The sequence below is a fragment of the Eretmochelys imbricata genome, chromosome 9 (genome assembly GCF_965152235.1).
Source record: "Eretmochelys imbricata isolate rEreImb1 chromosome 9, rEreImb1.hap1, whole genome shotgun sequence".
NCBI classification, from domain to species: Eukaryota; Metazoa; Chordata; order Testudines; family Cheloniidae; genus Eretmochelys; species Eretmochelys imbricata.
The window spans coordinates 962639-990187 of record NC_135580.1 but is presented as its reverse complement, the minus strand read 5'-3'; the positions used below and the strand labels follow the sequence as shown (position 1 = coordinate 990187).

Sequence of the window (27549 nt, the reverse complement as noted above, 5' to 3'; positions counted from 1 at the left end):
AGATTGACTGGAAAAACTGTAGCAAATAAAGCAACTATTTTTCATATAATCAAGCAAAAACAGATGGCTCACACAATTGCTCCTTACTTCCAATTAATGGAAAAGACAATTACAGCCAGAAATCAAATCAGGCCTCCACCAAAATTATGAGGTTTTTGTTTGCCTTTTCATGATTGAGCCTTTAGGATTCACATTTTCAAATTTTTACTCCACAACCATGAGGGCTAGAAATGTTTTTATTAATCAATAATGAAAGTTGAGATTCTCACCACTCACACAAATCCAGGAGCTGGGGCTAAGAAATACTAAATATTATAAGAGCTGGCAACACAGTTATCTACAAAATGGGACATTGACCAGAGACTTAGGAATCCACACACTAATTCGGAATAGCTCATCCCCACACTTTTGGCAGAAGATTCAATCTACTGAAACATTCCACGTGATTATATTTTTCCAGTGATAAATATGGCATTCTAGTGTTTCAGAAAAGCTCACACGTGAGTTCAAAATAATTGTAAAGTAACTTTTTCATTCTTTTATTCAGACTTCATAAATACATTTTGGACAGGAAGTCACTTTAAAATAGGTCCGTATAATTACAGACGTTTGGAACGTATCAAATTTAATTCAAATTTAAGAGAAATACAGACATAATTGAATACAAAATATTCCATGACCAACCCACAGCTTTAAGTGTACTTCATTTGCGGAATAAAACCAAGTACTACTCTGAATACCAGTACATCCACACCATAGTCAAGATCTTTTGAGTGGGATGTTATTGTTTACAGTAATCTGTAGGTTCAGTACTCTCTCTCCATCAGGGCTATAGAACCACACTGTTAACAGCACATAAATTATACATTATAGGACAATCTCCCTTCTATTCTTCCAAATAGCCTTCATCTTACAAAAGCAGCTGCTGCAAGTTACATTGGATCAGGAAACTTCTAAACCAGTGGTCTTCAACATACAGATTACAAGTCCCAAGAAGGAATTAGGTCATCAGCAGTTACTAGGCAGAGTGGAAGGCTGGCACGATACAAAGCTACGCCATTCCATCTCCATAGCACTGAAGTAGATTTGCTCAGATAAATACTTATCCTCAGATGCTAGCAGCGCGAGTTCACATCACAGCAAGTCAGAAGGTGCAAAGGATCCTAAGGCAGATCTTAAGAGAATCAGCAGAGAGTGACATTTGGGGGGCCTGAGGGGGAAAATACTGGAAAGAAGTTTTGAGATCTGAACAGATAAATAAGGAAAGTTCCAAAACCCATCCATCCCCAAGGGAAGAGAGCATCACAATCAGATGCAAAATCAAGGTCTGCACATCTCCAGTGTACAAATATCCCACCAGTTGTTAGTGTTGTCTTAGTCAGGAACTAGTAACCGATTCCAAACAGATTTCTTTTTAGACCACAAAAATAATGCAGCTCTGCTCTTATAAAGATTGAGAAAATAGGAGTCATGACATACCTCCATCTAGAGTAACAGGTCAAAAAAATTCTACAAAAAGTTACGCTACTAAAATCATCCCTTTTTAACTGCTAAATTCGCCTGATAGTACATATCAGCCTGTTTGCTGCACTGCTTGGTTCATGAATTCCAGAACCCTTCTACTACAAGAGATACCACAACAGAGTCAAATAAATAATCAACAAAAGCAAAGATACTGATTTTTTGTATAGTTTAAAGCACGTGGTGACAATATGCGCTACGCAAGTTAATTTGTCTCAAATTTCTGGTTTGATGGATTATGAAGCTGTACTCTCCATGAAATACTAGGCACAAGAATAACCAGTTAGGCAGCTTTTCTGCCTAATATACGAGTCTCTAAAGTTAACATTCTTGGCAATACAACACTATAACTGACATGCCTCTCAATACTTAAGAGTCGCAAAACCATGAAGCACCGTACAAGTTTGTAGCTTTGACAAGCAGTTACAGTTCTGGGCAGATCTCTTCTATGCTGTCCACTCTATTCTCCAGCTGGTCACTAGTAGCATGCGCTGTATAAGAGAAAAAAGGAGAGAGATTATGAAACAGATTTAAATAAATATTCATGGTTTGAACCACATGCACTCACAAGGCATTCCTTTGTTGCCACAAAGAGCAGACGTAACATTTGGCAACCCTGAAACATACTTGACTCAGGGTATGTCTACACTGCAATGTAAGCCCAGGGTTTGAACTCAGACTCAAGCCTACCCCACCCCCTTCCATCTACATACAAATTGTGCTAAACCAGGGTCCCAGAATCCCACCAGCGTGGAGGGTGCAAGCCCAAGTCAAGTCAGGACCCAGGTTCAAGCCCTTTTACTTTGCAGTGTAGATGCAGCGAATGAGAGTAGATTATCAAGCCCTAGGGTTAACAAACCCAAGATCTGTTACCTCAAGTTATACTAACCATGGGCTTACGTTGAAGTGTAGACATACCCTCTGCAACCTGCATTTTTTTCTGGGACCTCAGCCACTACCAAAACCCTCCCAAATAGTTCACTTTATTTTCTCCTAAAATGCTGAAAAAACAGAACCTCTTAGCACAGGGGTGGCCAACCTGGGGCTCCGGAGCCACCTGCGGCTCTTCAGACGTTAATCTGCGGCTCCTTGTCTAGGCACCGACTCCGGGTCTGGAGCTACAGGTGCCAACTTTCCAATCTGCTGGGTGGTGCTCACTGCTCAGCCCCTGGCTCTGCCCCCACTCCACCCCTTCCCGCCCCCTCCCCTGAGTCTGCTATGCCCTCACTCCTTCCCCTACCCCTCTGAGCCTCCTGCAGGTCAGGAAACAGCTGATCGGGAGGTGTGGGGAGGGAGGGGAAGGTGCTGATTGGTGGGGCTGCCGGTGGGCAGGAGGTGCTGGAGCAGGGGGGAGCGCTAATGGGGGGCTGCTGACGTATTACTGTGGCACTTTGGCAATGTACATTGGCAAATTCTGGCTCCTGCTCAGGCTCAGGTTGGCCACCCTTGTTTTCGCACATACACAGCATGTGAGAACACAGGATCCTTGCTGCACTACGTGGGACCCTGATATATCCTACAAAATTTCTGAGAAGCTACTCATTTGCAGAGCCCAACATACAAAATTCCTGAAACATAGGCACACTCACCACTTTTTAGCTCAATCTTTACTCCTGGGTGGACCTCCTATACAGAGTTTTGAAACGAAGCAGCACAGTACTATAGTGAAACGCTGCATAAGTATAGTTACAATTAACACATGCCCTCACTTGCTATTTCAGCCTCACCACACTATATGAATTAAAGAAACTAGCACATTACCCATGACTTCTAAGATTTTCCTTAAAGGATTTCTGAATCAGACACACCCAAATTTCAGCTCCATACAATATTACGGAAGAAACTTTTGCATTAAACACACACAATACAACAAAAGAATGATCTTATTCCAACCCTATAAGTAACTAACGCCATCTTGCAAATCCCAGAGGGCTTAAGAGAACACCAAAAAAACAATGCTTCCCACTTACCATCTTGGCAGAATGCAGTCCTAAAGTATTTTTATGCAACCCAAGTATTAATTGGTTCAAAGCAACTGTCTAGTGGCTAGAACAAACAAGGAAATTTAAAAACAAGAATAAGAACTTTTGTCTTTGATAAATGATTTGAAGAGCCCAATTTAAAAGGTATCGGGGAAAGTGTTAGCCTCCAAATGCCAAAAGGAGTCTGAGATACAAGGATAAAGTCTTTTGAGCAATCAAATGGGGGAGTGAAGATATCCTTTGTGGCACTGATATGAACTTTAAAAAAGAAAGGCTTCCCCACACCCTGACCCCTTTGCTACAGGAAAAGGATTAGTCAAGCTGCCAGCACAGCCACATCTAACCTAAAAAACCTTGCTACAGGGCAAAGCTTTGACTACAGTCACTAAACTAAATTTTCCACAGCTGCATGAATTCCATACAATAGAAGTTTGTGACTCAGTCCTGGGCAGATTTTAGATCTATAAAATAAAGTTTCCTGTGCTTAATAGGTTATGCAAAACAATACAGTGGTAAACCTCAGCAAGGACAAAAGCCTAACTAGTGGCCCTACTGTTTCTGGAGGGAAATCAATGAACAATTGCATTGAGAGCTGCCTATGACACCCAGTTCTATCCAGGAATTTGATCTGCGCAGGGGAGATTTCAGAGGGCACACAGCACAACTGTGGTTTTCCCATTTTATCACTAGTAGGAAATTTTAGGTTCAAAATACTCATATCCCTGAGTCAGTCGAGCCAAATGTTCTCAAGTCCGCCTTTTTGAAAACACGCCCACAAATGCAAAGAGTGAAGAATCTGTTGTGAAAAGTCTGTGTTTCTTCCTAAATGGATATAAAACCTAGTTAAGCAAATTTTATCTCCTTTACATTTAAAAAGCCTGTACAAGATTTTTTAACTTTGTTTCCTCTTGCACTCAAATCGGAGTTGAGTTGATTTGGTTGGATTTAACCAGGTAGCAATGAGATCAGCCTACGTTTCATATAAAGTGGCTTCAAAATGACTGACCAAAATCTACAACACCAGAAGCCAAAAGATTATTGTTTAACAACTGAATTCGAGCCTTTGCTAGTTTGTTAATAGAATGAGTGAACTGTGAAATACACTAATTCTTCCCCTAAAAAGAGCAAGGGGGGGGGGGGGGGAGGGAAATCAAACTGAACCAAGATGTAGTACAAGATGGATGCAATAGAAAAATCTTAATAGAATAAAGTGAAATAGACCAAGGCAATACTGTTTGTTTTATATCCTCTCTGATTATACTAGAGAGGAGAAAGAGACCATGACCTGGCCTATCAAACACCTTCTGTATGAAAAATTTAACTCAGTTGTTAGGATTAATCAATATTCCCCATTTCTAGCTGGAAAACTGGTCTCCCTGGAACATCCTTTATTGATAGTCCCTGGGGAGGGAAAAAACCCATTTTGGATGAGAATTACAAAAGAAGATGGCCCAACTGGATCCTATACTTACTTAACATTTCCCTCAGAAGGAACTATCAGAGCCCCACAAAGGGATAAAAGACGTCTCCAGAAGCAGTGTCCTGATCAGAACCCAAACAAGCACTGAAGTTACAATCTATAAATCAATCAGTTGGGCAAACAGTCCATGAGGTAGAAATTCTCTCCTACAGATGATCCCAAAGGGAGTTTGTCTCAGGAAGCAGATACAAGTTGACTGACATCCAGGGAACCTTATCTTGTCTGAGGACCCTAACCAACAAACAGAAGCCATAAAGAGAGAGTAGACAGGGCAATTCAGAAGGAACTGAAGTAATGCAGTATATAATCCTAAAGCAAATCTACACAACTATTAACACCATGCTTTGCATTAAAAAAAAAAAAAAAACACCACATGACAAGGATATCCAGAATACCTGAAAGCAGGGTCACTTGACACCAGAAAGGAATGATTTAACAGTCTGGCCCACAAACGCACAACATTCAAGGACAGAACAGGAAGGCACAAATATACATTAGGTGGTCTGGCTGTTACTGAACTGGATTGATTACCTTCATCTCTCTCAGATAATTGTAGGTTGTGTGAGATCATATGCACTGACAAGGGCAACTCTTAAATTAGCAGGACCTAAGATGGAGCTTGAGTAAGACTATCATCTCTTTAAGACCTCTGTTCTGGTGACAATTTCCTCACCTTTTAACAATGCAGAAAAAGGACACTGGACTGGTAGGGTTAAAACTCATTAGCCTTAGGATAAAACAGAAGGGCAGGAATCCACAAGGGAAGGAAGAGAGCATAGGGTGGGAGTGGTATAAAAAAAGGATGAAGGGATAGTCATGAACATAATGTCACATGTTTGCCAATGGACTCTGCCACTGCCTGGAGTCCTAATCAAGAGGAAATGCTGAAGACACCGTTTTACTCAGCTTTTTTACAAAAGCACAGATGAAAAGTCCAGATCTTCACACCTAAATATAACTGAATCAGCTTCCTAAGATAGAGACTTTCGGCAGCCAAATCATTCCCCACAAGAGAGTAAGAGACACCCCACGCTTACATACCATGGGAGAAGAGAAAAAATTAGAAGAGACTCTGCTAGATCTATGTGCCATCTCAGAGATATGACAGATGAATGAGAAACCTCATCAACAGACTCTCACTGGTATAATGTGAATTAAGTAAAGCCAAGGGCTCAACAGAAATTTGACTAAAAGCCAACACAGGAAAAAATACAGGATGTATCAGTTTCCTTACTAGCCAAAACAGAAGATGCCTTATCAGAAACTTTGGGTGGAGACTTATTATACGGACTCAGATTTTAAGCCCATAAATAATTACTATGAAACTTAGTCTTACCTCCCACATAACAGACCACAGAATTTCACCCAGTATATCCAGCAACGGAAGAAGTTAGCCTTCCTTGCTATGTAAGTAGACATCTGAAGTGAAGTCCAGCATGCAGAGCCACATATGTGCACAAGGTCATGTGCCCCAGTAGTTGTAGGCAGAAGCTAGCTGTTGTCCATAGGTTGGATTTAAGGCTTCCAGACAGGCACTATGGACTGAAACTTGCCCATTCAAAGGTAAGCCATGGAGGCTGGAGCATCAAGCACTGCTCTTATAATAATTATTCATTGTGTTGATTGTAATGTTGATTTGCCTACATTCAGTTTCTTGCCTACACAAGAAAATAACAATCTCATGACAATGATGTGGTTTTGGACAAGAGTGACTGATCTTCTCCAAACCAGACAATCATCCAGGTACGGAAATATCTGGACACATAATTCTAAAAAAGAGACAACTTCCTGAAGCAATACACAGTCCTGTGAGATAGGTCCATGGTAAGGGATAGGAGGGAGCTGAACTGGATGACATGTCCCTCCTTTACAGTGCTGGGCACTTTCCATAGGGAGGGAGGTGAGATATGGTCAGCGTGTTGTCCTTGATCAAACAGTCAAAATAGCTGCTTGAAGGCTGAAGTAGTCTGATGAGAAGGGCCCACTGGGGATGATGCTGACTGGCAACGTCTAGGAGACTTAGGCCTTCTTTTGAAGGTGTCCTGAGACCTCTGCTGATATAAAGCTCTGTAGTATAACTGAGGTTTAAAAGATTTCCTCTTTGTTACTGTGGTTTAAACCCCCACTAAATGAAGGGTGGCATTGGAATCTTTGAAGGTGTGCGTGGAGTCACCTGTTGTCTGGGAAAACAGTCTGAAACCCTTGAAGGGTAAATCTTCTATTGTATTTTGCAGCTCCCTCAGGACACAAGAGGCCACAGCCAAGAGGAGCCTTCAATTAAGATGGCTGCAGCCATGGAGCACGAGGCAGTATCTGCAGGGTCGGTGGCCACTTGAAGTGATGAACAGCTAGCAAAGTGTCCCTCAGAAACTATGGCCAAGAGCTGTCCTCAGTACTCCGCCGGCACTCTGCAAATTTGGAGACTGCTGACCAATTAGTAAAGGTGTATTTAAAACAACAGTGCCTGGCAATTTGACACTCTTCTGAAGACTGGCTGTGGTGCAGGTCTTCCTGCCATTTAAGTCCAGCCTTTTAAAATCCCCGTCTTTAGAGTGGCCTGGAGTGAGACAGCCTGGAATGCTCGTTAGCAGCCATGACCATGAGAGAGTCTAATCAGGTGGGCAAAGAAATAACTGAAGTTTTGCTGAGGAACATGATAGCCTCCGTCCACCTGTTTGGCAGTGGGTGGGACAGAAGCTGACATTTGCTGGAGGGTTTTGGCCAATTCCAGCAAGGCTGGAAAGGGTGACCCTTCCCAGGGCAGGGCTCTGTAAGATACCTAGCTACCTGTGCCAGTTATCTTTTGCAAGCTCTGCCCATGCTCCCAGAGATGTGGCCACCCTTCTCATAAGATCCTAGAACACTTTAAAATCCTCCAGAAGCGAAACAGATGTTGACTTCTGGGTGACAGCCTCTTCTGGAGAAGATGAAATATTTGGTGGGGGAGCGGGGAGAGAACATCTACAGGTTCCTCCAGTATTGCCCTGTCTTTTGTAGGCTCCAACAAGGGAGGAGGCTGAGGGACTGTAGAAGGGGCTTCCCTAGAGGTCCCTGCTATGGGTGAAGGTGACCTCCTTTTAGACTCTGGTGGAGGTCTAGACCTTACTGGAGTAGTCCAAGATGCCCAGTATGACTATTCCCTTGGGGGCATTCTACACTTCATACTGCCCCGCAATGTGGTGGGTGCCACACCAGGGCCTTGTAAGAGAGTCAATCATAACTTTTAGATTTGTTATCCCTGGAGAGAGGTCTGCAATGTGACCTAGGAGACCTCAGAGAAGAAACTGGCTTCTTGGGGCCCAAGTCCGAAGAGAAGATGTAACTCCCCTCAGTAAACAGAGGAGATGTTCATGGAGCTCTTGGTGCTTCTCTCTCAATTTTAGTCTCAAAGCTGTGCATGTTTTATAGATGGAGAGTCCGTCCTCTTGTTGTCAGGGTCCAGTTCCGAAGAAGACTTCTCTTTCTTTGGTATGGTATGGAAGGAGGTACAAACTGAATGTCTCCCCCACCTAGACAAATTAAGCAGATTTTGTACCTACCTGTGACAGGGATCATGGTCCTGCAAGTGGCACATTGCTTAAACCCTGGGTATTTTTTCCATGTTAATGAGTTTCTGAAACAATATCTAACTATCCTAAACCATACTATACTAAATTTAACTAGAACTATATAAAGCGAGAAGAACTCTTTAGAGAGGCTAGTGAACCAAAGCTAAATAGCTACAGGGAGCTCCAACTCTCACCATACGTAATAAGAAGGAACTGAGAGAGAAGTGGCAACAATGCCCCTTGTATGTCCTCAGCTCAGCTCAACACAGGAGGAGAGTCTGGGCATCTACGCCATTTTGTGGTACTGCAGGTAAAATCGCCAACTCAAGTGCATTGAGTGTATACCTACAGTTGAATGTGTATGTCCACAATCACTTGAAGAATAACCAAGAGTTGTTGCCTGCCTGTAGACCTATTAAATCTGAAAGCCTAACTGAGAGCTGTCGGTTCTCTTAACATTAGCCTCATTACAGACAATTTTCGGAAGGTTGGTAGGAATTTAAGACAGGGACAAGACATTTACTAACACAGGTTTGCTTAAAGTTAATTCCACTTTTATCATTCCTACTCCCCTAAAAACTATACATATAATCAGTTACTCAAGGGAGAACTTTCAATCCACTAGCAAAGATAAAAATGAAGAGAGATTGGATTTTCAAGAGAAAAATAATTAGGCAAATGGAGCAAAAGTGAATCAGATATTCAGCCTATTACGTAGAGATTAAAAGGTGATGAAGTATTTCACTGGATTAGGCACAGTGATATAAATGAAAGAATAAACTAAACTGCAGAAAGTTAAGCAACTAGTTCACAAAAAGGAAAACTCAAGCTAAACTAGTTAGGAGAGTTACTGGACTGGTAAGCTGGTAAATAAAGCGTTAGAAACTTATACAGTTAATTGGGCATGAGCAGTCAGTCAAGAATTGATAATTACCAGATGCAGCTCAGAAATCAGATTATGAAGCAGGATGGAGTGATGTCAAACAGCAGAGATGGAAAAATACTGCAAACGCGTGCCCGTCTTTCCCCTGGAGAGTGCAGCTGGGGAGCGGAGCTGCCTCCCTGCTTTATAGCAGGGAGCAGAAAGAAGATGGCAGCTTCAAGCCATGGAGAAAGGCCACAAAGATTCCTACTGGTGTCCTCCTTTCCCCTGGAGAGTGAAGCTCTAGTAAATAGCCATTATATGTCTTAGGATTATGCATTACTAGGACCCTACCAAATTTACAGCCATGAAAAACGCGTCACGGGGACCATGCAATCTGGTCTCCCACCATGAAATCTGGTCTTTTGTGTGCTTTTACCCTATACTATACAGATTTCACAGGGGAGACCAGTGTATCTCAAATTGGGGGTCCTGACCCAAAAGGGAATTGCGGGGGGCATCGGGGGGGTCACAAGGCTATTTTAGGAGAATTGCAGTATTGCCACCCTTACTTCTACGCTGACTTCAGAGCTGGGCGGCCAGAGAATGGTGCCTGCAGACCGTGAGCCCAGCTCTGAAGGCACAGCCACGGCCAGCAGCGGCGCAGAAGTAAGGATGGCATGGTGTGATATTGCCACCCTTACTTCTGCACTGCTGCCTTCAGAACTAGGTGGCCAGACTGTGGCAGCTGCTGACTGAGGGCCCAGCTCTGCGGGCAGCAGCGCAGAAGTAAGGGTGGCAATACCATACCATACCATCCTTACTTCAGACTGCTGCTGGTGGCGGCTCTGCCTTCAGAGCCGGACTCCCAGCCTGCAGCTGCCGCTCTCCAGCTGCCCAGCTCTGGAGGCAGCACCGCCGCCAGCTGCAATGCAGACGTAAGGGAAGCAGTACCGCACCCCCCTATAATAACCTTGTGACACCCTCCCCCCAGCTTCTTTTTGCATCAGGACCCCCTACAATTACAACACCAAGAAATTTCAGATTTAAATAGCTGAAATCATGAAATTTATGATTTTTTGAGTCCTATGACCGTGAAATTGACCAAAATGGACCATGAATTTGGTAGGGCCCTATGCGTTACCATAGAAAGCTAAACAATCAGTGGGACTGAGAATGACAAAAGATGCCTCCCCAAGAGCAGTTATTGTGAGCTTTAGCCCCACAGTAATACATATTGGTACCAAAATATGTGATTTTAGTCAAGAATTGAAAATACCAGTTGCCCAGTCACCTTTCCTGGAGACGGTGGGAGCCTAGACTATTTCTATAGAATTTCTCATTTTACAAAAGACTGTAGTTTATAGTGTTGGGAAGAAAACCTTCCAAATATCAACTAAATGTAAACTAACGCAACACCTTCCAGAGTCTGCTGACAGCTCTAGTGCCTCTGCTACTCACAACTTTGCCAAGCAGCAGCTCAGCAAGGTTAAGACTTCAGATTCATGGCTACTACAGTCTTGCGAGCACCAGTGAAATGGGGGCGGGGGGGAGAGAGAGAACACATCAACTTCATGATGCCCACAGCTGTTTCAAAGAGCTGAGCTGCAGCAAAAGTAGGCACTATAGTTCTTAATGGGGAGGACACCCCAAAAACAGTCTGGGGGGAAGGAGCAGCAGGGTAAGAGATGAAAAGAGAAAGCGTGCTCGCTCTCTCTCCCTCTCTCCCCACAACAGCTAGAAGTGGGATGAAACTTCATATTTATAAAAAATTGCTAGCCCGAAGCTGATACAAAGAATGGAGTCCTGAAACAGATTCCATAAACAGCACCCAGCTAGAAACCACAGAACTCTTCCAGCAGGTGAGAATGCAGGGCGGCTGGGCTTCTCAGTGCAGATACAGAAATGTAAAGTCATTATATAAAATAGGAAACCACATACCAATGTCCTAACTGCTTAGTTGCAAAGTTGCAGTAATGTAAGTGGAAGATTTTAGCTAGAATGGTAGAGACCTGCTCTGCTCTACTCTAACACTAGATTAGTACTTATGAGGTGTGGTGCCAGCCCACAAAGTGGTATGGCAGCACAGTGGAAAGCAAGTGCAAAGAGACACTCCGACATGCCCAGTGCTTATTTTAGTCATCAGTACAAGTCTTGCTCCCACCTCAGTCAAAGTACTGGCAGCTGCTGCAACAAGGGTCAGCTTGCTCAGAGGAAGTAGGACTGGCTGTAGAGAACTTCTGACGTATTTGAAACAAATGGGCTTACTTGTCCATTGTGTCACCACGAAGGAGAACCCCTGCATTTGGGACAGCAACAATACCAATTTGGTGTATTTCTAAAGCTAAGAACCTAGATGTCAAGATGGTGCCTAGATACTACAATGATGGAGGCTATATAAATATAGCAGAGGGAAGGGGATATTCTCAGCCTTTATGGTTACAAATTGAGTGGAAGAGAAGGGTAAACCCCTTTGCTTTTCTGCAATTCTGGCAGTTCAAAGAACCACCATGCTTAAACATTCCTTTGACAATTAGCTGCTCACCAGGTTCAATGGTTTCTGTACTCATGTTTTCTACATCTCCAGCATCAGGCATTTCTTGATCTTCATCATCATCATCCTCCTCCTCCTCATCCTCCTCCTCACCATGTAGTTCTTTTGCAATTAGCTGCCTAGCCAATTTGATATTTCGTCCTTCGTTGTAATGCATTTTTCTCTTCATTTCAAACTGTTTCTTTTTTTCTGTGGAAAGAGCAGGAAAAGATTCTTAGATATATTCTTACACTAGTTCTTTGAAAACATTCCAACATATCACTGTTTGACAGGTAGGAGTTACCTCTCCCAGAGTGTATGTAATCTTTATGTCGTTTAAGTTATTGTATGTTTCGAATATAAAATGTTTTCTTTAAGTAATTAGTTTAAAATACTCTATGGAAGGATTCTGTGTTAGCAAACTATAGCTTAGTGCTCTTAATTACTAGTCAAACTAACAATTAGCAAGATGGCCATACAAATTTTGCCGAGTGAAAATATGTCATCTCAGTAGAGTGGGGCACAACTTACTCCTCACATGTCCTTACTAGGGGATTAACTCTGTTTTGGGGAGATTTAGAGATACAGCCACAGGAAATATGGGAAGAACAACAATTTAAGAATTAGATTTGTTGCCACTTAATTACCCATAAACAGTTATGGAGGTGACACTAAGAAAAAAATCCTGACGTATTTTAGTCAGCTTCTTCCCCAAAGAAGGAAATCTGAATGGATTTGAGGGTGTCTTAAAAGTCTAACTGCTACTCACCAAACATAAGTGATGAAATCTGGACCAAACAAAAACACATGGGAACTTTTCATTCGGGGAATGCAACGGCATACCTGCCCCTATTAAGTGATGCAAGACTAACTTCTCTTTAGTCCTATAGAGAACTTGAACAAATCACTGCAGAGGCCAGCAGATCAAGCCCTAGAGCTGGCTTAACTTGCTTGCCAGCTAATTGCCAAGAGGCAGCTACCAGGGGCATATTTTCCAATCGTAGAAGAAAACCTCTTTCCACCCTTCCCTAAGATCCCAACCTCTGAACATGTGCCGTAGTTTTTCCCTATGAAATAGGTGCCTGGTTACGGTATGACAATTCACCACAACCATATTAATCTTTGCTTCTTGGCAGCCCCAAGTACAGCTTCAACTTCCTTGTCAGAAGTGAAACTGAAAGTTCACACTCTAGAAATGCAAAAAGAAAAGGAGTACTTGTGGCACCTTAGAGACTAACCAATTTATTTGAGCATGAGCTTTCGTGAGCTACAGCTCACTTCATCGGATGCATACCGTGGAAACTGCAGCAGACTTTATATACACACAGAGAATATGAAACAATACCTCCTCCCACCCCACTGTCCTGCTGGTAATAGCTTATCTAAAGTGATCATCAAGTTGGGCCATTTCCAGCACAAATCCAGGTTTTCTCACCCTCCACCCCCCCACACAAATTCACTCTCCTGCTGGTGACAGCCCATCCAAAGTGACAACTCTCTACACAATGTGCATGATAATCAAGTTGGGCCATTTCCTGCACAAATCCAGGTTCTCTCACCCCCTCACCCCCCTCCCAAAAACCACACACACAAACTCACTATCCTGCTGGTAATAGCTCATCCAAAGTGACCACTCTCCCTACAATGTGCATGATAATCAAGGTGGGCCATTTCCAGCACAAATCCAGGTTTTCTCCCCCCCCCTCCCCCCCCATACACACACAAACTCACTCTCCTGCTGGTAATAGCTCATCCAAACTGACCACTCTTTATGGTAATAGCTCATCCAAACTGACCACTCTCCAAGTTTAAACTTAAAGAGTGGTCAGTTTGGATGAGCTATTACCAGCAGGAGAGTGAGTTTGTGTGTGTATGGGGGTGGGGGGGTGAGAAAACCTGGATTTGTGCTGGAAATGGCCCACCTTGATTATCATGCACATTGTAGGGAGAGTGGTCACTTTGGATGAGCTATTACCAGCAGGATAGTGAGTTTGTGTGTGTGGTTTTTGGGAGGGGGATGAGGGGGTGAGAGAACCTGGATTTGTGCAGGAAATGGCCCAACTTGATTATTATGCACATTGTGTAGAGAGTTGTCACTTTGGATAGGCTATCACCAGCAGGAGAGTGAATTTGTGTGGGGGGGTGGAGGGTGAGAAAACCTGGATTTGTGCTGGAAATGGCCCAACTTGATGATCACTTTAGATAAGCTATTACCAGCAGGACAGTGGGGAGGAAGGAGGTATTGTTTCATATTCTCTGTGTGTATATAAAGTCTGCTGCAGTTTCCACGGTATGCATCCGATGAAGTGAGCTGTAGCTCACGAAAGCTCATGCTCAAATAAATTGGTTAGTCTCTAAGGTGCCACAAGTACTCCTTTTCTTTTTGCGAATACAGACTAACACGGCTGTTACTCTGAAACTCTAGAAATGGAGAAGTGGGACCAGAAAAAATGAGAAACAGCAATACCTCTCTGCAGTCTACAACACACACCTGGGTTTGAAACCCAAGATGTTTCACGGCTTGACCATTCTGTTAAAATGCTATAGTCCAAGTTAATTCAGAGTAGTGTCTGCTTTAAAGCTATACTGAAACAACCTACTGAGGAATCGCTACGGATAGCCTGCTAGCTCCCTCTTCCAGCTGATTCATGGAATTACATTGGCTGGAAAGTGTAGTTGCTTTTCCTGCCCATTGAGAGGTAAAAGTGCTATACAGATAGCAATAGACAGGTATTAGTGATAAAGTCTAGGGCTGTCAATCGCCATTAACTCAAGCGATTAACTCAAAACAAATTAACCTGATTAAAAAATTAATGGTGATTAATCAGTTTTAATTGCAAATATTTGTAATAAACAATATAAAGTGAGCACTGTACCCTTTGTATTCTGTGTTGTAACTCAAATCAACATATTTGAAAATGTAGAAAACACCCAAAAATATTTAAATAGTATTCTATTATTGTTTAACAGTGCAATTAAAACTGCGATTAATTTTTTAATCATTTGACAGCCCTAATTAAGTCCAACTGAAAGGTGTGCAGATTAAGGGGTAATCTTCCAAAATAAAACCATCTCTGGGTCAATACACTAGCATTTGTGGAAACTACTCCCATTACCCTCATCTTACAAGAGCTCCTCCAAGACAAGTGAGCCTGATCTTTATGCACTTGCTCCCAGACTAGTTTAGTAGCTGCAATTTAATCAAACCAAATTTGGAAGTATCCAAGTTAACAAGGAATCTAAGTTACCTCCAGAGAGCTGTTTCTCCATTTTCAGATCACAGCATCTTTCTGATGGATGGTACATCTCTTCCTCCTCAGACATTTCTTACTGAAAGAAACAAACTATTCAACAACAGAAAAAATAAAACCTACCTCGTTCTTCAGGCGTTAACTCTTCATCCTCATCCTCCTCCTCCTCTTCCCTGCACTCTTCTTCTTGAGCTAGAATCTTGGGTCCTTTACCTTCAGCTGCCACTAACCTAACAAAAACGTACACGAAGACGTGCTGAAGCAGAGTATCAACATCTCATAACAATTAAGTACTCAGCTTGTACGTATACATAAAAAACCTTCTGGTATACATAAAGATACTTTTGTCCATCATTTAGGACTAGTGTCTCAAGTTAAGTTCGAATTTACTCTGCAAAAAGTTTTGTTTTCAATGGTGTCATTTGCATAGGAAGCTACTACTCAGCATGAGTAGTCATAGCAAAATCCAGCTCTTAATAAAAACAGTAACATCTACCTGAAACCAAGAAATTACTCTGAAGACAGACAATTTTCAAACTTTGTCAATATTCTATTGCCAGCACCACTTACTTTTTAGCTAACACATCTGCTGTTACAGGTTCATTCAATTCTGAATCACTCACTGCATCTTCATCGTCCTCTCCAACCATACTAGAAAGACAAACATGCAAGAGAATTAATTCTAAACTATCTCTGATAAACATTTTGATCAGTAGTGCAGACATTAGACAGCTTTACTTATTTCAGTTCAACTATTCCTTTAAAACTCAATTCCAGGTTTTTCTTTTTCTGGTTTAAATATTTTGATGCAAACAGTTTTGTTTCCTGTTACACAGATACTAAGTCTATTCATTGCAAGACCCTGCAATGTAATCTACAGACAGAATTCCAAAAATGTGTAAAGCTTAAAACATTTAAAGCTTCTCAACATCAATTTATCCCCATTAAAAATGCTACAAAATATTCACCCTAAGCCTTTGTTTAAAACATGTAACATACTTCCAAATGTACCCTAAGTTACTGTTGTCTCATCCAACTCTCATTAACTCATCACTTACAATTCAGATGGATTACCTGAACCCTGTCATGCAGTCAGCTATAGTTCTAGCAGATTCAGTATCATTCACAAGCTTAAGTACGCTGCTAAACTACTTAGGTGTAGTCAAGTATTGCGTCATACTCAATTATTAAAGAATGTTTAAGTGAGTTTACCTATGGTAGGGAGTGCTTGGTTCATCTATTTTCATTAAACCATAGTCCTTGCCTGCTGGATGGTACGTAGCTAGGATGTTCATTTCATCCCACTTTTGGGACTTTTTACTGAAATGAGAAAACAAAGAAAGTTAGTTTCCCCATATGCTAAAAGAAATTTTATTCTCTTTTGACAAGGAAGCAGAACATGCAGGTCCTCCTTTGGTTTCCATTTCCTGACATGTACAAATAGGGAAAGGTCAAGCAGATGGCTGGGAGATTCCTTGAATTAGTAAGCAAGGAAAAAAACTAATAAAATATATTTTGAGACAAGCACTGTTATAAATTATAACTTCATAGTTCTAGTAAGTGAGCTGTTTTCAATATTTTTTGCAAAATAGATGTTAGACCTCTTTATAGTGCTCTGCTATTAAGTATTTGCTAAATGGAGAGACAGTGACCGAGCAAGTTATGAAAAATGGAGGTAGAAGAGTATGAATTACTGAGTCTTCTGCCTGTCAGGAGTATTTATACAACTTAAGTCTTAGTTATCATGTGTATTTTTACACTGTCATGGGGTACACATGAATGTTTTCCCTATAATCTCTGTTCACAATAAGGACTATTACACTAAACAAGAACTTAGAACCACAGAGTTAGAAGGGACTGCAAAGGTCATCTAGTCTAACCCCCAATGCGGAGCCTCAGGTGCTGGTTATTATGTTAGAAAATCCTACCAGATGCCTGATCATCTTTAGGCCCCTAAGATCTGACCACATATCCTCCAGGGTTTTAAAATTAAATAGATCTCATCTTCTCTCACCGGATCCGGAACAAATCCCTGTGGAACTCCACTTGAGACCTCCTTCCAATCTGCCATCCTTTGATTAATAGTTACTCTGTTTGTGGTTGTTTAACCAATTATGTACCCACTTAATGGTAGTTCCACTGAGCCTGCATTTCTCCAGCTTACTTATAAGAATGTCATGGAATCATAGAAGATTAGGGTTAGAAGAGACCTCAGGAGGTCATCTACTCCAAACCCCTGCTCAAAGCAGGACCAACACCAACTAAATCATCCCAGCCAGGGCTTTGTCAAGCCAAGCCTTAAAAACCTGGAAGGATGGAGATTCCACCGCCTCCCTAGGTAACCTATTCCAGTGCTTCACCATCCTTCTAGTGAAATAGTTTCTCCTAATATCCAACCTAGACCTCCCGCACTGCGACTTGAGACCATTGCTCCTTGTTCTGTCATCTGCCACTGAGAATAGTCTAGCTCCATCCTCTTTGGAACCCACCTTCAGGTAGTTGAAGGCTGCTATCAAACCGCCCCTCACTCTTCTGTACTGCAGACTAAGGGCTTGGCTACGCTTGCAAGTTACAGCACAATAAAGGAGCCCCAGGCGCACTAGCTCACTACCTGTCCACACTGGCAAGGCACGTAGAGCACTCTGATTCCGTGGCTACAGCACTGTTGGTACTCCATCTCGGCGAGTGGAATAACATTTGCTGCGCCCCCGCTGGAGCACTGCAGTGCCAGTGTGAACGAGGTGTTGCATTACTACGCTCTGATCAGCCTCCGGAAATGTCCCATAATCCCCTTAAGTTAAGTGGCCACTCTTGTCATTGTTTTGGAACCGCTGCAGGAATGCGGATATGCCCTTTGAAAGCTCCGTTTCTGACAGCCAGTATGCTTATCTGCTCCGAGACAAAGCAACCATTAGCATGGAATGCTGTGAGAGAGAGAGAGGGGGAGGCAGAGGGGTGAGGGGGGTCTGCTGCTGTCTGAACTTACAAGAGAGTATGCTGACATTCTCTCAGCCCCACAAAAACCCACTCTCTCCCCCCACATATACACAACACACTCCCTGTCACACTCCACCCTACCCCACCCCCATTTGAAAAGCACGTTGCAGTCACTTGCATGCTGGGATAGCTGCCCATAATGCACCGCTCCCAATGCCGCTGCAAGTGCCGCAAATGTGGCCACACCAGTGCGCTTGAAGCTGTCAGTGTGGACAGACTGCAGCACTTTCCCTATTCTGCTCTCCAAAGGCTGGTTTAACTCAAAGCGCTCTACATCTGCAAGTGTAGCCATGCCTTAAATAACCCCAGTTCCCTCAACCGCTCCTCATAAGTCATGTGCCCCATACCCCTAATAATTTTTGTTGCCCTCTGCTGGAATCTCTCCAATTTGTCCACATCCTTTCCGTAGGAGAGGCAAAGCTGCTTTTGTAATGAGCCAGCCACTCCCATTCCCTATTCAAGCCCAAATTAATGGTATTAAATTTGCAAATGAATTTTAGTTCTGCTGTTTCTCTTTGAAGTCTGTTTCTGAAGTTTTTTTTGTTCAAGTATAGTCACTTTTAAATCTGTTATAGAATGTACAGGAAGATTAAAGTGTTCTCCTACTGGCTTTTGTATGTTACCATTCCTGATGTCCGACTTGTGTCCATTTATTCTTTTACGTAGGGACTGTCTGGGAGAAGGGCATTGCTGGCACAAAATCTGCAAGGGCACCAAAGAGGGGCTACAACTGATTGTGTTTTCTTTTTCAGATGACTAATGTGCTTTGGAAGCAAAAACCAATCCAGCACCAAAGAAATTCACTAAGCATAAGAAACAGATCTCAACATTAAAAATCCTACCCAAAAGTTCTGTTCAAATGTAGTGTGAAGTAAATGTTACTAGGAAGTGAAAAACCATATGGTGACGTTTTGTAAATTGAAAAAAAACAAAAAAAAACGTGTATTAAAACTAGGAATTAATATTTTGAATCAATTGTACAAATTTTAAAAATATGTATTTTTAAAAATATTTATTTTAACACTTCAGGTAAAACTAAAAATAGTAAAAAAAAAAAAAAAAGATTGATATGCCATAAACTGGAAACAGGTCCAAATGACTTAGGCCCTGTCTACACTGGCAAGTTTCTGTGCAGTAAAGCAGCTTTCTGCATTGTAACTCCCGAGGCACACACACTGCCAAGCCACTTAGTGCACAGAAACTGCGCAGTTGCAACACTGTAAAAAAACCACCCCAATGAGAGGTGTACAGCTTTCTGCGCCAGGAGTACAGCACTGCAGGGCCAGTGTAGACACCCTGGTCGATTACAGCGCTGCAACTAGCCTCTGGCAGGTGTCCCACAATATCTGTTCTTGCCTCTCTGGTCATCGGTTTGAACTCTACTGCCCTGCCCACAAGTGACCAACCGTCATCATCAGCTTGTAAATTCCTTTGAAATTTGGAAGTCCCCTTCCTGTTTGCTCGGTGATGCGTGCAGTGGTCTCAGCGCATCTTTCCAGGTGACCATGCCTGCTCCATGCATCAAGCGATCCCCCTCTTGGAGCAATGCTGAGCGCTGGACCCCATCGGGCATTTGGGGAGAGGAGGCTGTCCAGTCCCAGCTGCGTTCCAGCCACATGAATTATACCACCTATGGCCAGATTTCACGAAGCATGACAGAAAGGGGCCATGACCGGAACACACTGCCATGCAGAGTCAAAGTGAAGGAGCTGTGGAGCAAACTGCCGCTCCAGTGCTGCGCCCATGAGCTACCGATTCTACAAAGAGCTGGATGCAATACTCGGTGGCAACCCCACCTCCACTGCAAAGGCCACTGTGGATACTTTGGTGGCTCACATGCCAGTCGAGAGTGGACCGAGCCAGGACGAGGAAATCTTGGATTTTGATGTTGAGGGGCACGGGGACCCAGAGGCAGAGGTCAGAGATGCATGCAGCCAGGAGCTCTTTTCTACCCCGGAAGAAGCTAGCCAGTCACAGCCCTCGGATCTTGGAGAAGCACAAACAAGAGAGGAGGCCCCTGGTAAATGGATTTGATTTTGGGAATTGCTAAAACAAGTTGTTGGGGTCAGGAGGGTTGCAGAAAGCAGACTTGTGCCTGTATGATGTGTGTACCACCACATGCCTAGTCTGAGCGGCGGAACAGGCTGTTGATTAACTCCCTCACTTCATGGGAATCTGCCTCAGAAACCTCCGGGAAACTCTCATTGAGAAACTTAGCATCTGCTGCTGCAGGTTCTTTGGCAGAGCTTCTTTGTTTCTTGCCCCAATAACAGTAAGTTTCCCACATCAATCTGCCGTCACGGTGGGACCACTGGTTCACACAGGCAAGCCACAAAAGGGCCAGGCAGAAGCCACAGTCATGGAGAAAACCCTCCCTTGCTCACCCTCCCTTGCTCCCTCCTGCTCACCCTCAGCCACGAGATATCTTCCATAATGAACACAGCCTGAGGGAAATGTGGGGACAGGAATGATTTTCAGGGTCCCTCATACAGTGCTAGCTATCCCCAAGGGCCACGTGCCCAGTGTACAGTAGGGTCCGGGAACAGTGATTTACCCTGCCCCTGAGGCTACTCACCATTTTGGGGGCCTTGTGGCTCATGTCTGCTTGCCTGGGGTCAGCCAGTTAGTGACAGGTATGTGAATAGTGGCTGTGTTTTAAATCACTAAATCAGTGTTCTGTGTTTTGAAAACAATACTGCTTCTGTAAAATGTTGCATTTTGGCTTCACAGAGATAACCTTAGGATCCCAGCCTCCTTCTTTGATATCGCCAGCTGAACGGCTGCGCGGAATTAGGAAGCAGCCACGAAGAACTAAGGAGGACTTCCTGCGTGATGTTATGATGCACTCTGCGGCAGAAAAACAGGAATTGAAGGAGTGTCAGGACAGCGAGAAGAGGGACTGAAAGGAGAATGCAGCAAGCCAGAATGGAGCGGCTCTTAAACGTTACGGAGCGCCAAACAGACATGGTCCAACTGATACTAGCACTGCAAAACAAGCAGCTCCGCACCCGCACTCCCCTGCAGCCACTGTCACAGAACTCTTTCCCATGCACCCCCCAGACACCACCAGAACACTCTTATCAATCTCCTGGTTCCAGTCTGCACCCGCAGCATTCCACTCCTCCCCCATCACAGTACAGCACTGCGGACCCCCCGTTCCCACTGCACTCAACAGCCATCCCTCTGCAGTTTGGCCCTGTTGAAGTACAGTACCCCCTGCACTGTACTCCAAAGGAGAAGGCTGGATATGATCCCTGGACATGCATAAATCTTTAACCATCCCGGTACCCCACCTCTTCCTGGCACCTTCCCTTCCCCATCCCGCTCAGTGCTGATGTGTTTTTTTGTTTGACTCTCTCCGGCTGTTTTTTAATAAAAGAATTGTGTTGGTTTGAAAGCAATCTTTTTTCTGTTAACTGAAAACAAACAAACAGAGCCCTGCAAAGCAACAGACAATTATCTTAAACCTTCATATTGCATCGGCTGCATCAATCGCAATCACCTCCTAGCATTACAAGCACCGCACTCCCGAGCATAGCAACAAATATTAGTGGCTTTCAGCTTCAAATTGCTGCCTCAAGGCATCCCTGAACCTTATGGCCCTGCGCTGCACCCCTCTAATAGCCCTGGTCTCTGGCTGCTCAAACTCAGCCTCCAGGTGCTGAGCCTCAACAGTCCAGCCCTGAGTGAAGCTTTCACCTTTCCCTCCACAAATATTATGGCCAAAAGCACACTCAACAGTCATTCTGCACTTGCTTAGCCTGTTCTTGAACTGCTCCTTGCTGCTGTCAAGGTGCCCCGTGTATGGTTTTATAAGCCATGGCACTAGGGGGTAGGCAGGGTCTCCCAGGATCACAATGGGCATTTAGACTTCCCCTATGGTGATCTTCTAGTCCAGGAAGAAGTCCCTGCTTGCAGCTTCCTGAACAGGCCAGTGTTCCAAAAGTTGCGTGTGTCATGCACCTTTCCAGACCAGCCTGCATTAATGTCTGTGAAACACCCACAGTGATCCAGAAGTGCCTGGAGAACCATTGAGAAACACCCCTTGCAATTAACGCACTCGGTGGCTAGGTGGTCTGGTGCCAGAATTGGAATATGCATGCCATCTCTCGCCCCTCCACAGTTAGGGAAGCCCATTTGTGCAAAGCCATCCACGATGTCATGCACGCCGCCCAGAGTCACGGTCTTTTGGAGTAGGATACGATTAATGGCCCTGCACACTTCCGTCAACACAAGTCCAACAGTCGACTTTCCCACTCCGAACTGGTTAGCGACCGATCGGTAGCAGTCTGGAGTAGCCAGCTTCCACAGTGCAATCACCACATGCTTCTCCAATGGCAGATCTCATTCTCATGTCCTTGTGCAGCAGGGTTAGGGCGAGCTCAATGTGCAGCCCCATGAATGTGGTTTTCCTCATGCGAAAGTTCTGCAGCCACTGCACGTCATCCCAGACGTGCATCACGATGTGATCCCACCACTCAGTGCTTGCTTCCTGAGCCCAAAAGTGGCGTTCCACTGTGGTCAGCACCTTCATGAATGCCACAAGGAATCTCGTGTCATAGCGAGATCAATGTTGCACTCCTCTTGCCTTTGCAGTTTAAGGAATAACTCCACTGCCACTCATGATGACGTGTTAGTCAGAGCAAGCAGCATACTGGTCGACAGTTTGGGATCCATTCCTGCAGACCGAAGAGGCAGAGAGCGCACAGTATGCAAACCGTTGAAAGATAGCCCCAAATGCAGATGGAAGCACAGGGATTGCTGGGATTCAAAACGATGCATCACAGGGCATTGGGACAGGACCCAGGATGCCCCGCGACCCCCTCCGTCTTCCCACAACTCTTAGCGGCAGAAAAGGAATACCTGCTTCGTGGGATAGCTCCCCAGAGTGCACCGCTCTGAATACCACTGCAAGTGCCAACGTGCTATTGTGCAGGCAGCTGACAGTGTGAACACACAACAGAGGTTTCCCTTCAGTGCTCTCTAAGAGGCACTGTAACTGCCAGTCCTGTAACTTTGCCAGTGTAGACACCCTCAGGGTTAAATCTATTAAGGAAATACAGTATAATAATATTCAATTTATTTATATGCCAGTGTTATTAACTTTTACCGATCTGCAGCCATCTAAAGAATTGTGCCAACTTGAAACTGGTCAAAAATGGTTAAAGAACTGTTGAAAGAACTTTATGGAGAAAAATTTAAACTTTAAAATGTATAAATCCGCTGAGATGGGGCAGCAACATAATGGGAGGAAACCTGACAGGATCAGCACGGGAGCTGAGCTGTTTTAGACTGGTATGTCACTCTGAAACCAAGCTGACATAGATACGCTGGAGGAACATGACAAGGCATTTCAGTAGAAGCTAGCAGCATGCACTGAATGAGTAAAACCAAGGGCTCATTAATGACACTTTATTAACTGTATATAATATACAATGTAACTGTTTACAATAAAGTACAAGATAAAGTTAATTCGTTACCATATAAGGTAAAAAACAAAAGCAGTAACATGCAATACATGGAAGACACATGCTATACAAAATAAAAGTGGCCTGAAGTGATATAAAGCAAGAAAAAATGTCCTTTTATCACCACAGAGAAGTAAAAATTTGGTACAAGGGAGGTAACCCTAATTGGTGCAGGATAAAAAATATTGAACAAGGGTCCAAACCATTAAGTTACATGTGTGGGGGTGGGGGCGGACTTAGGAATGTTACCATTCGGAGTACTGGAAAGCAATACAACCCATATGGTTTGTTTTCCCTCCTCAATTACTGCTGCAAGACAATGAGAAGGTCTGGGAAGCCCAAGACTTTTATTGCTAGTCGCACCTGGCGGACACTTACATGTCCAGGTATAACGCCTTACAGACCGAGCCGCCAGCATGTGGGTTCAGCACGTGGGAACAGTGTCACTTGAGAGAAGTGACAGGAGTCTAGGGTAATGTGCTAAAATGGTTTGAGTCCTTCCTAGACGGATGCACCCAACAAGCAGTGATAGTAAACTGCACCGCCACCCTACTAGACCCCTCATTCATGGGGTTCCACAAGGATCAAATCTCTCTTCAGTCCTTTTCAGCATCTATATGCAACCATTAGATGAACTGGTTAGTCAACATGGACTCACGTGCCAGCAATATGCAGCTGACACACAACTCTCTACCTATCATTCACGGTATACGAGCACACCACTACTGCCACCAAGATGGCACAATGCTTGATGAGATCAGTTGGCTGAATCAGAACCTGAGAAAAACAGAAGTGATGCTTGTAGGCAAAAGAAAGAATTTTGAAGAGTTTGCAGTTATGGTGCACTCTGACAGAAAGTCCACACCCCAACTTGGCCAATTCAGTCCGTAGTCTAGAACTATTTCTGAATTCCTTGCTGACACTGAGCTCTCACATTGCAATGTCCACAAGTAATGCTTTTTAACATCTGGGACCAATGCTTTCCAACCTATCTTGGCAGATGAAGACCTAGCCTCAGTTATTCATAGAATCATAGAATATCAGGGTTGGAAGGGACCTCAGGAGGTCATCTAATCCAACCCCCTGCTCAAAGCAGGACCAATCCCCAATTAAATCATCCCAGCCAGGGCTTTGTCAAGCCTGACCTTAAAAACTTCTAAGGAAGGAGATTCTACCACCTCCCTAGGTAAAGATTCACACCTTTATCACTTCTTGGCTGGACTACAGCAAAGGGAAATACTTGAACACAAAACCTTCAGCACTTAGGAAACTCCAACTACTACAAACAGTTGCAGCGCACCTCCTCAGCAACAGACTACCATCACACCTGTCTTCTGCTCTCTTCACTGGCCTCTCACTGAATTTTGAATCATTTTCAAGATCTCAGTCCTTATCTTCAAAGCACTCCATATCTTGGGCCCAGCACACTTAAAAGACCATTTAATGGGTTGGGACAAAGACCGTGGTCAGCAACTTCACTCCTCTGGCACAATAGAACTCTTCTCCAGGGGTGATCCGAGACTGCGGAATAAACTACTCCAGAAACTAAGGACTAACACAAACCTCATCACTTTCCCCGCCAACTGCAAGGCGCATTTCTTTGACCTTGCCTTCTCTAATCTAAACACACAGCAACAGGTATATTAAAAAAAAAGAAAAGAAAAGAAAAGACAACTCCACATGCTTCTCCCTCTGGAAAGAGAATGAACATCACATAACATACACATAGAAAAAACACTCAGATACCAAGGAGATTATCGTTACATAAAAACCTATATAGAGCAGAACATCACAGAGCAGGCAAAGTACTGTAGTGGTGATCACACCTGAATAACTGAAGATGCATCAGTAAAGCCACAGAATGTTGTTTTGTGAATATGCAGCAGACATGTATGTATTGCTTTAGGTTTGTACCCACCAATCTATCATATTGTACAGTACTGCAGGGGTAGTCAATAGGTAGATCGGGGGGACCAAATCCAGACTGCCAGATGCTTTTGAACAGACCCTCAAATATTTTATTTGCTGATCATTATTAATGTTATTTTTATTACACTCTTGTCTGGAATCTGGACCTTAACTAAACCTTGCCCAAGAAACATGGACCTTGGCAAAAAAATAACTGACTATCCCTGCAGTACTGTGTGTATATATATGATTAAGATTGTGACCTCCTTGGGGCACAGAACCCGTTTATGTATGTACAGTACCATGCACACCACGGGCACTCAATAACTTATAAGCCACTTTGATCTGTAAAGTGTTCACAGGGCTCTAGAGGTTCCTGGCAAGTCTTCAGTGTATATACCACCTTTACTTTTCAGAAACACTGTGAAATGAAATAAGTATAGGAATTGTTTTAAAAGGACACTTTCAGAACAAACCCCATGCATTTAAAGTGAATCCTTTGCCTGTGCCACTAACACCACCTGAAGCAAGACTCCTGAAGTTTAGCTATTAATGTGGTTTGATTTTACACTTTCACCAACAGGGGCATAACACCCAACGGATCCATTCCTGTCACCGGGCTGGGCGAGGAAAGGGGGCTGACTGGAGGAGAGCTCGCATGGGCCAGCGCCAGCCCAAGGCGCCCACACACCAGTGCCCAAGGGCCTTGGGCTAAGGGGCAGGCAGAGACTCCTCCGCCCCGCAAGGAGAAGGGGCTGGTGGCCTGCAGGGCCAGTCCCGCTCCAACCCAGACTGGCCTCCAAGAGCAGACTGGCCCCAAGAGCAGACTGGCCCCAAGCCTGCCGCCCCAGGGCCGGCTGCTCCAGGGCTCCCCTCAGCTGCTCCCTGGGGCGGGCTCCTGGGCCCGGCGCAGGCTGCTCCCGGGGGGCGCCCGACGCCGGCGGCTCCCCGCGCAAGGGAGGCAGGGAGAGAGGGGCGGCCGGCCCGGGGAGGGGAGGGGCGGCCGGGCTGGGGCCAGGCCTGGGGGAGGGGCGGCCGGCCCCGGGGGGGGGAACGGGGGTGGGTCGGGAGGGGCGGCCGGCCCGGGGAGGAGGCGGGCCCTCCGGCTCTCTCCCCCTGCCCTGGGCTACCCGCGGCTCTGACGGGAGTCGGGAACCTGCCCCGCCCGCGGCTCACCCCTGCTCGTCCTCGAAGGGCCCGGGCGCGGGGCTGGGGCGGCGTGGGGGCGGCGGCGCCGCCGGAGGCTGCGCGCTGCTGCGAAGGCCGCTGCCGCCTGAGCCCCGCTTCTTCAGGATGCCTTTGATGGGCCCGCGCCCCGCCGCGCCCGACGTGGAGGGGGCCGGGGCCGCCATGGCCGGGCCTCTCACGCGGGGACGGGGGCGGCTCCGGGGACCCCGCGCCGCTTCGCTCACTCGCAGGCCCACGCCAGGCGCCACAGAACAGCCGCCCGCGCCGCGCCGCCACTGCGCATGCGCCCGGGAGGCCAGGCCTGCGCCGTGAGGACACGCGCGCCGCAGCCCCCGCCTCCGTCACAATCGGCGAGGGGCGGGGCCGGGCGGCTGGGCCGGAGCTGCGTGCGCAGCGGCTACCGCGATCCCAACCGAGGCGGCGCGCCCGTTGGCGGCATCGCCCCCACACCCCGCCACTGCCGGGTCAGCGCCTCGGAGGGCGCGGCGCGCCCCCGCAGCAACGAGCCGCCCCTCCCCCACGAGCTGCCCCCTGAGGACGCGCGCCCCCGCGGCAACGAGCCGCCCCTCCCCCTACGAGCTGCCCCCTGAGGACGCGCGCCCCCGCAGCAACGAGCCGCCCCTCCCCCACGAGCTGCCCCCTGAGGACGCGCCCCCGCAGCAACGAGCCGCCCCTCCCCCCACGAGCTGCCCCCTGAGGACGCGCCCCCGCCAACGAGCTGCCCCTCTCCCACCAGCTGCCCCCTGAGGACGCGCCCCCGCCAACGAGCTGCCCCTCTCCCACGAGCTGCCCCCGAGGACGCGCCCCCGCG

At 45.4% G+C, this 27549-nt stretch overlaps 1 protein-coding gene and 1 long non-coding RNA gene across 4 annotated transcripts; one reads left to right on the top strand and one right to left on the bottom strand.

Annotated features, from left to right (window-relative positions):
• Positions 1 to 512: 512 nt before the first annotated feature.
• PPP1R2 (protein phosphatase 1 regulatory inhibitor subunit 2) lies at positions 513 to 27007 on the bottom strand. Of its 3 annotated transcripts, none has more exons than XR_013347072.1 (7): positions 26727 to 27007; positions 16390 to 16497; positions 15748 to 15828; positions 15301 to 15407; positions 11939 to 12136; positions 9466 to 9681; positions 513 to 2012 (listed from the first exon to the last, which is right to left on the bottom strand). XR_013347072.1 is itself a non-coding variant. In XM_077825968.1 (6 exons), the coding sequence occupies exons 1-6, from the start codon at positions 26900 to 26902 to the stop codon at positions 1945 to 1947; spliced, it is 738 nt and encodes a 245-aa protein (XP_077682094.1). In that variant the 5' UTR covers positions 26903 to 27007; the 3' UTR covers positions 513 to 1944. The 3 variants fall into 3 exon arrangements, 1 of the variants encoding a protein (XP_077682094.1); XR_013347073.1 differs by lacking the exon at positions 26727 to 27007 and adding an exon at positions 17789 to 18072; XM_077825968.1 differs by lacking the exon at positions 9466 to 9681.
• Positions 19527 to 21571, top strand: LOC144269913 (uncharacterized). The gene is made up of 2 exons (XR_013347074.1): positions 19527 to 20194; positions 20905 to 21571. It is a non-coding gene; the product is annotated as an uncharacterized LOC144269913 (long non-coding RNA).
• Positions 27008 to 27549: the final 542 nt, after the last annotated feature.

Excerpts from the sequence above, each read along its gene's own strand:
- PPP1R2 (XM_077825968.1), bottom strand. The coding sequence starts at position 26,902 with ATGGCGGCCCCGGCCCCCTCCACGTCGGGCGCGGCGGGGCGCGGGCCC. Across the intron at positions 15,408-15,747 it reads GCAGATGTGTTAGCTAAAAA|GTTAGTGGCAGCTGAAGGTA; the intron begins GTAAGTGGTGCT and ends CGTTTTTGTTAG. Across the intron at positions 12,137-15,300 it reads GTTAACGCCTGAAGAACGAG|AAAAAAAGAAACAGTTTGAA; the intron begins GTAGGTTTTATT and ends CTCTTTCCACAG.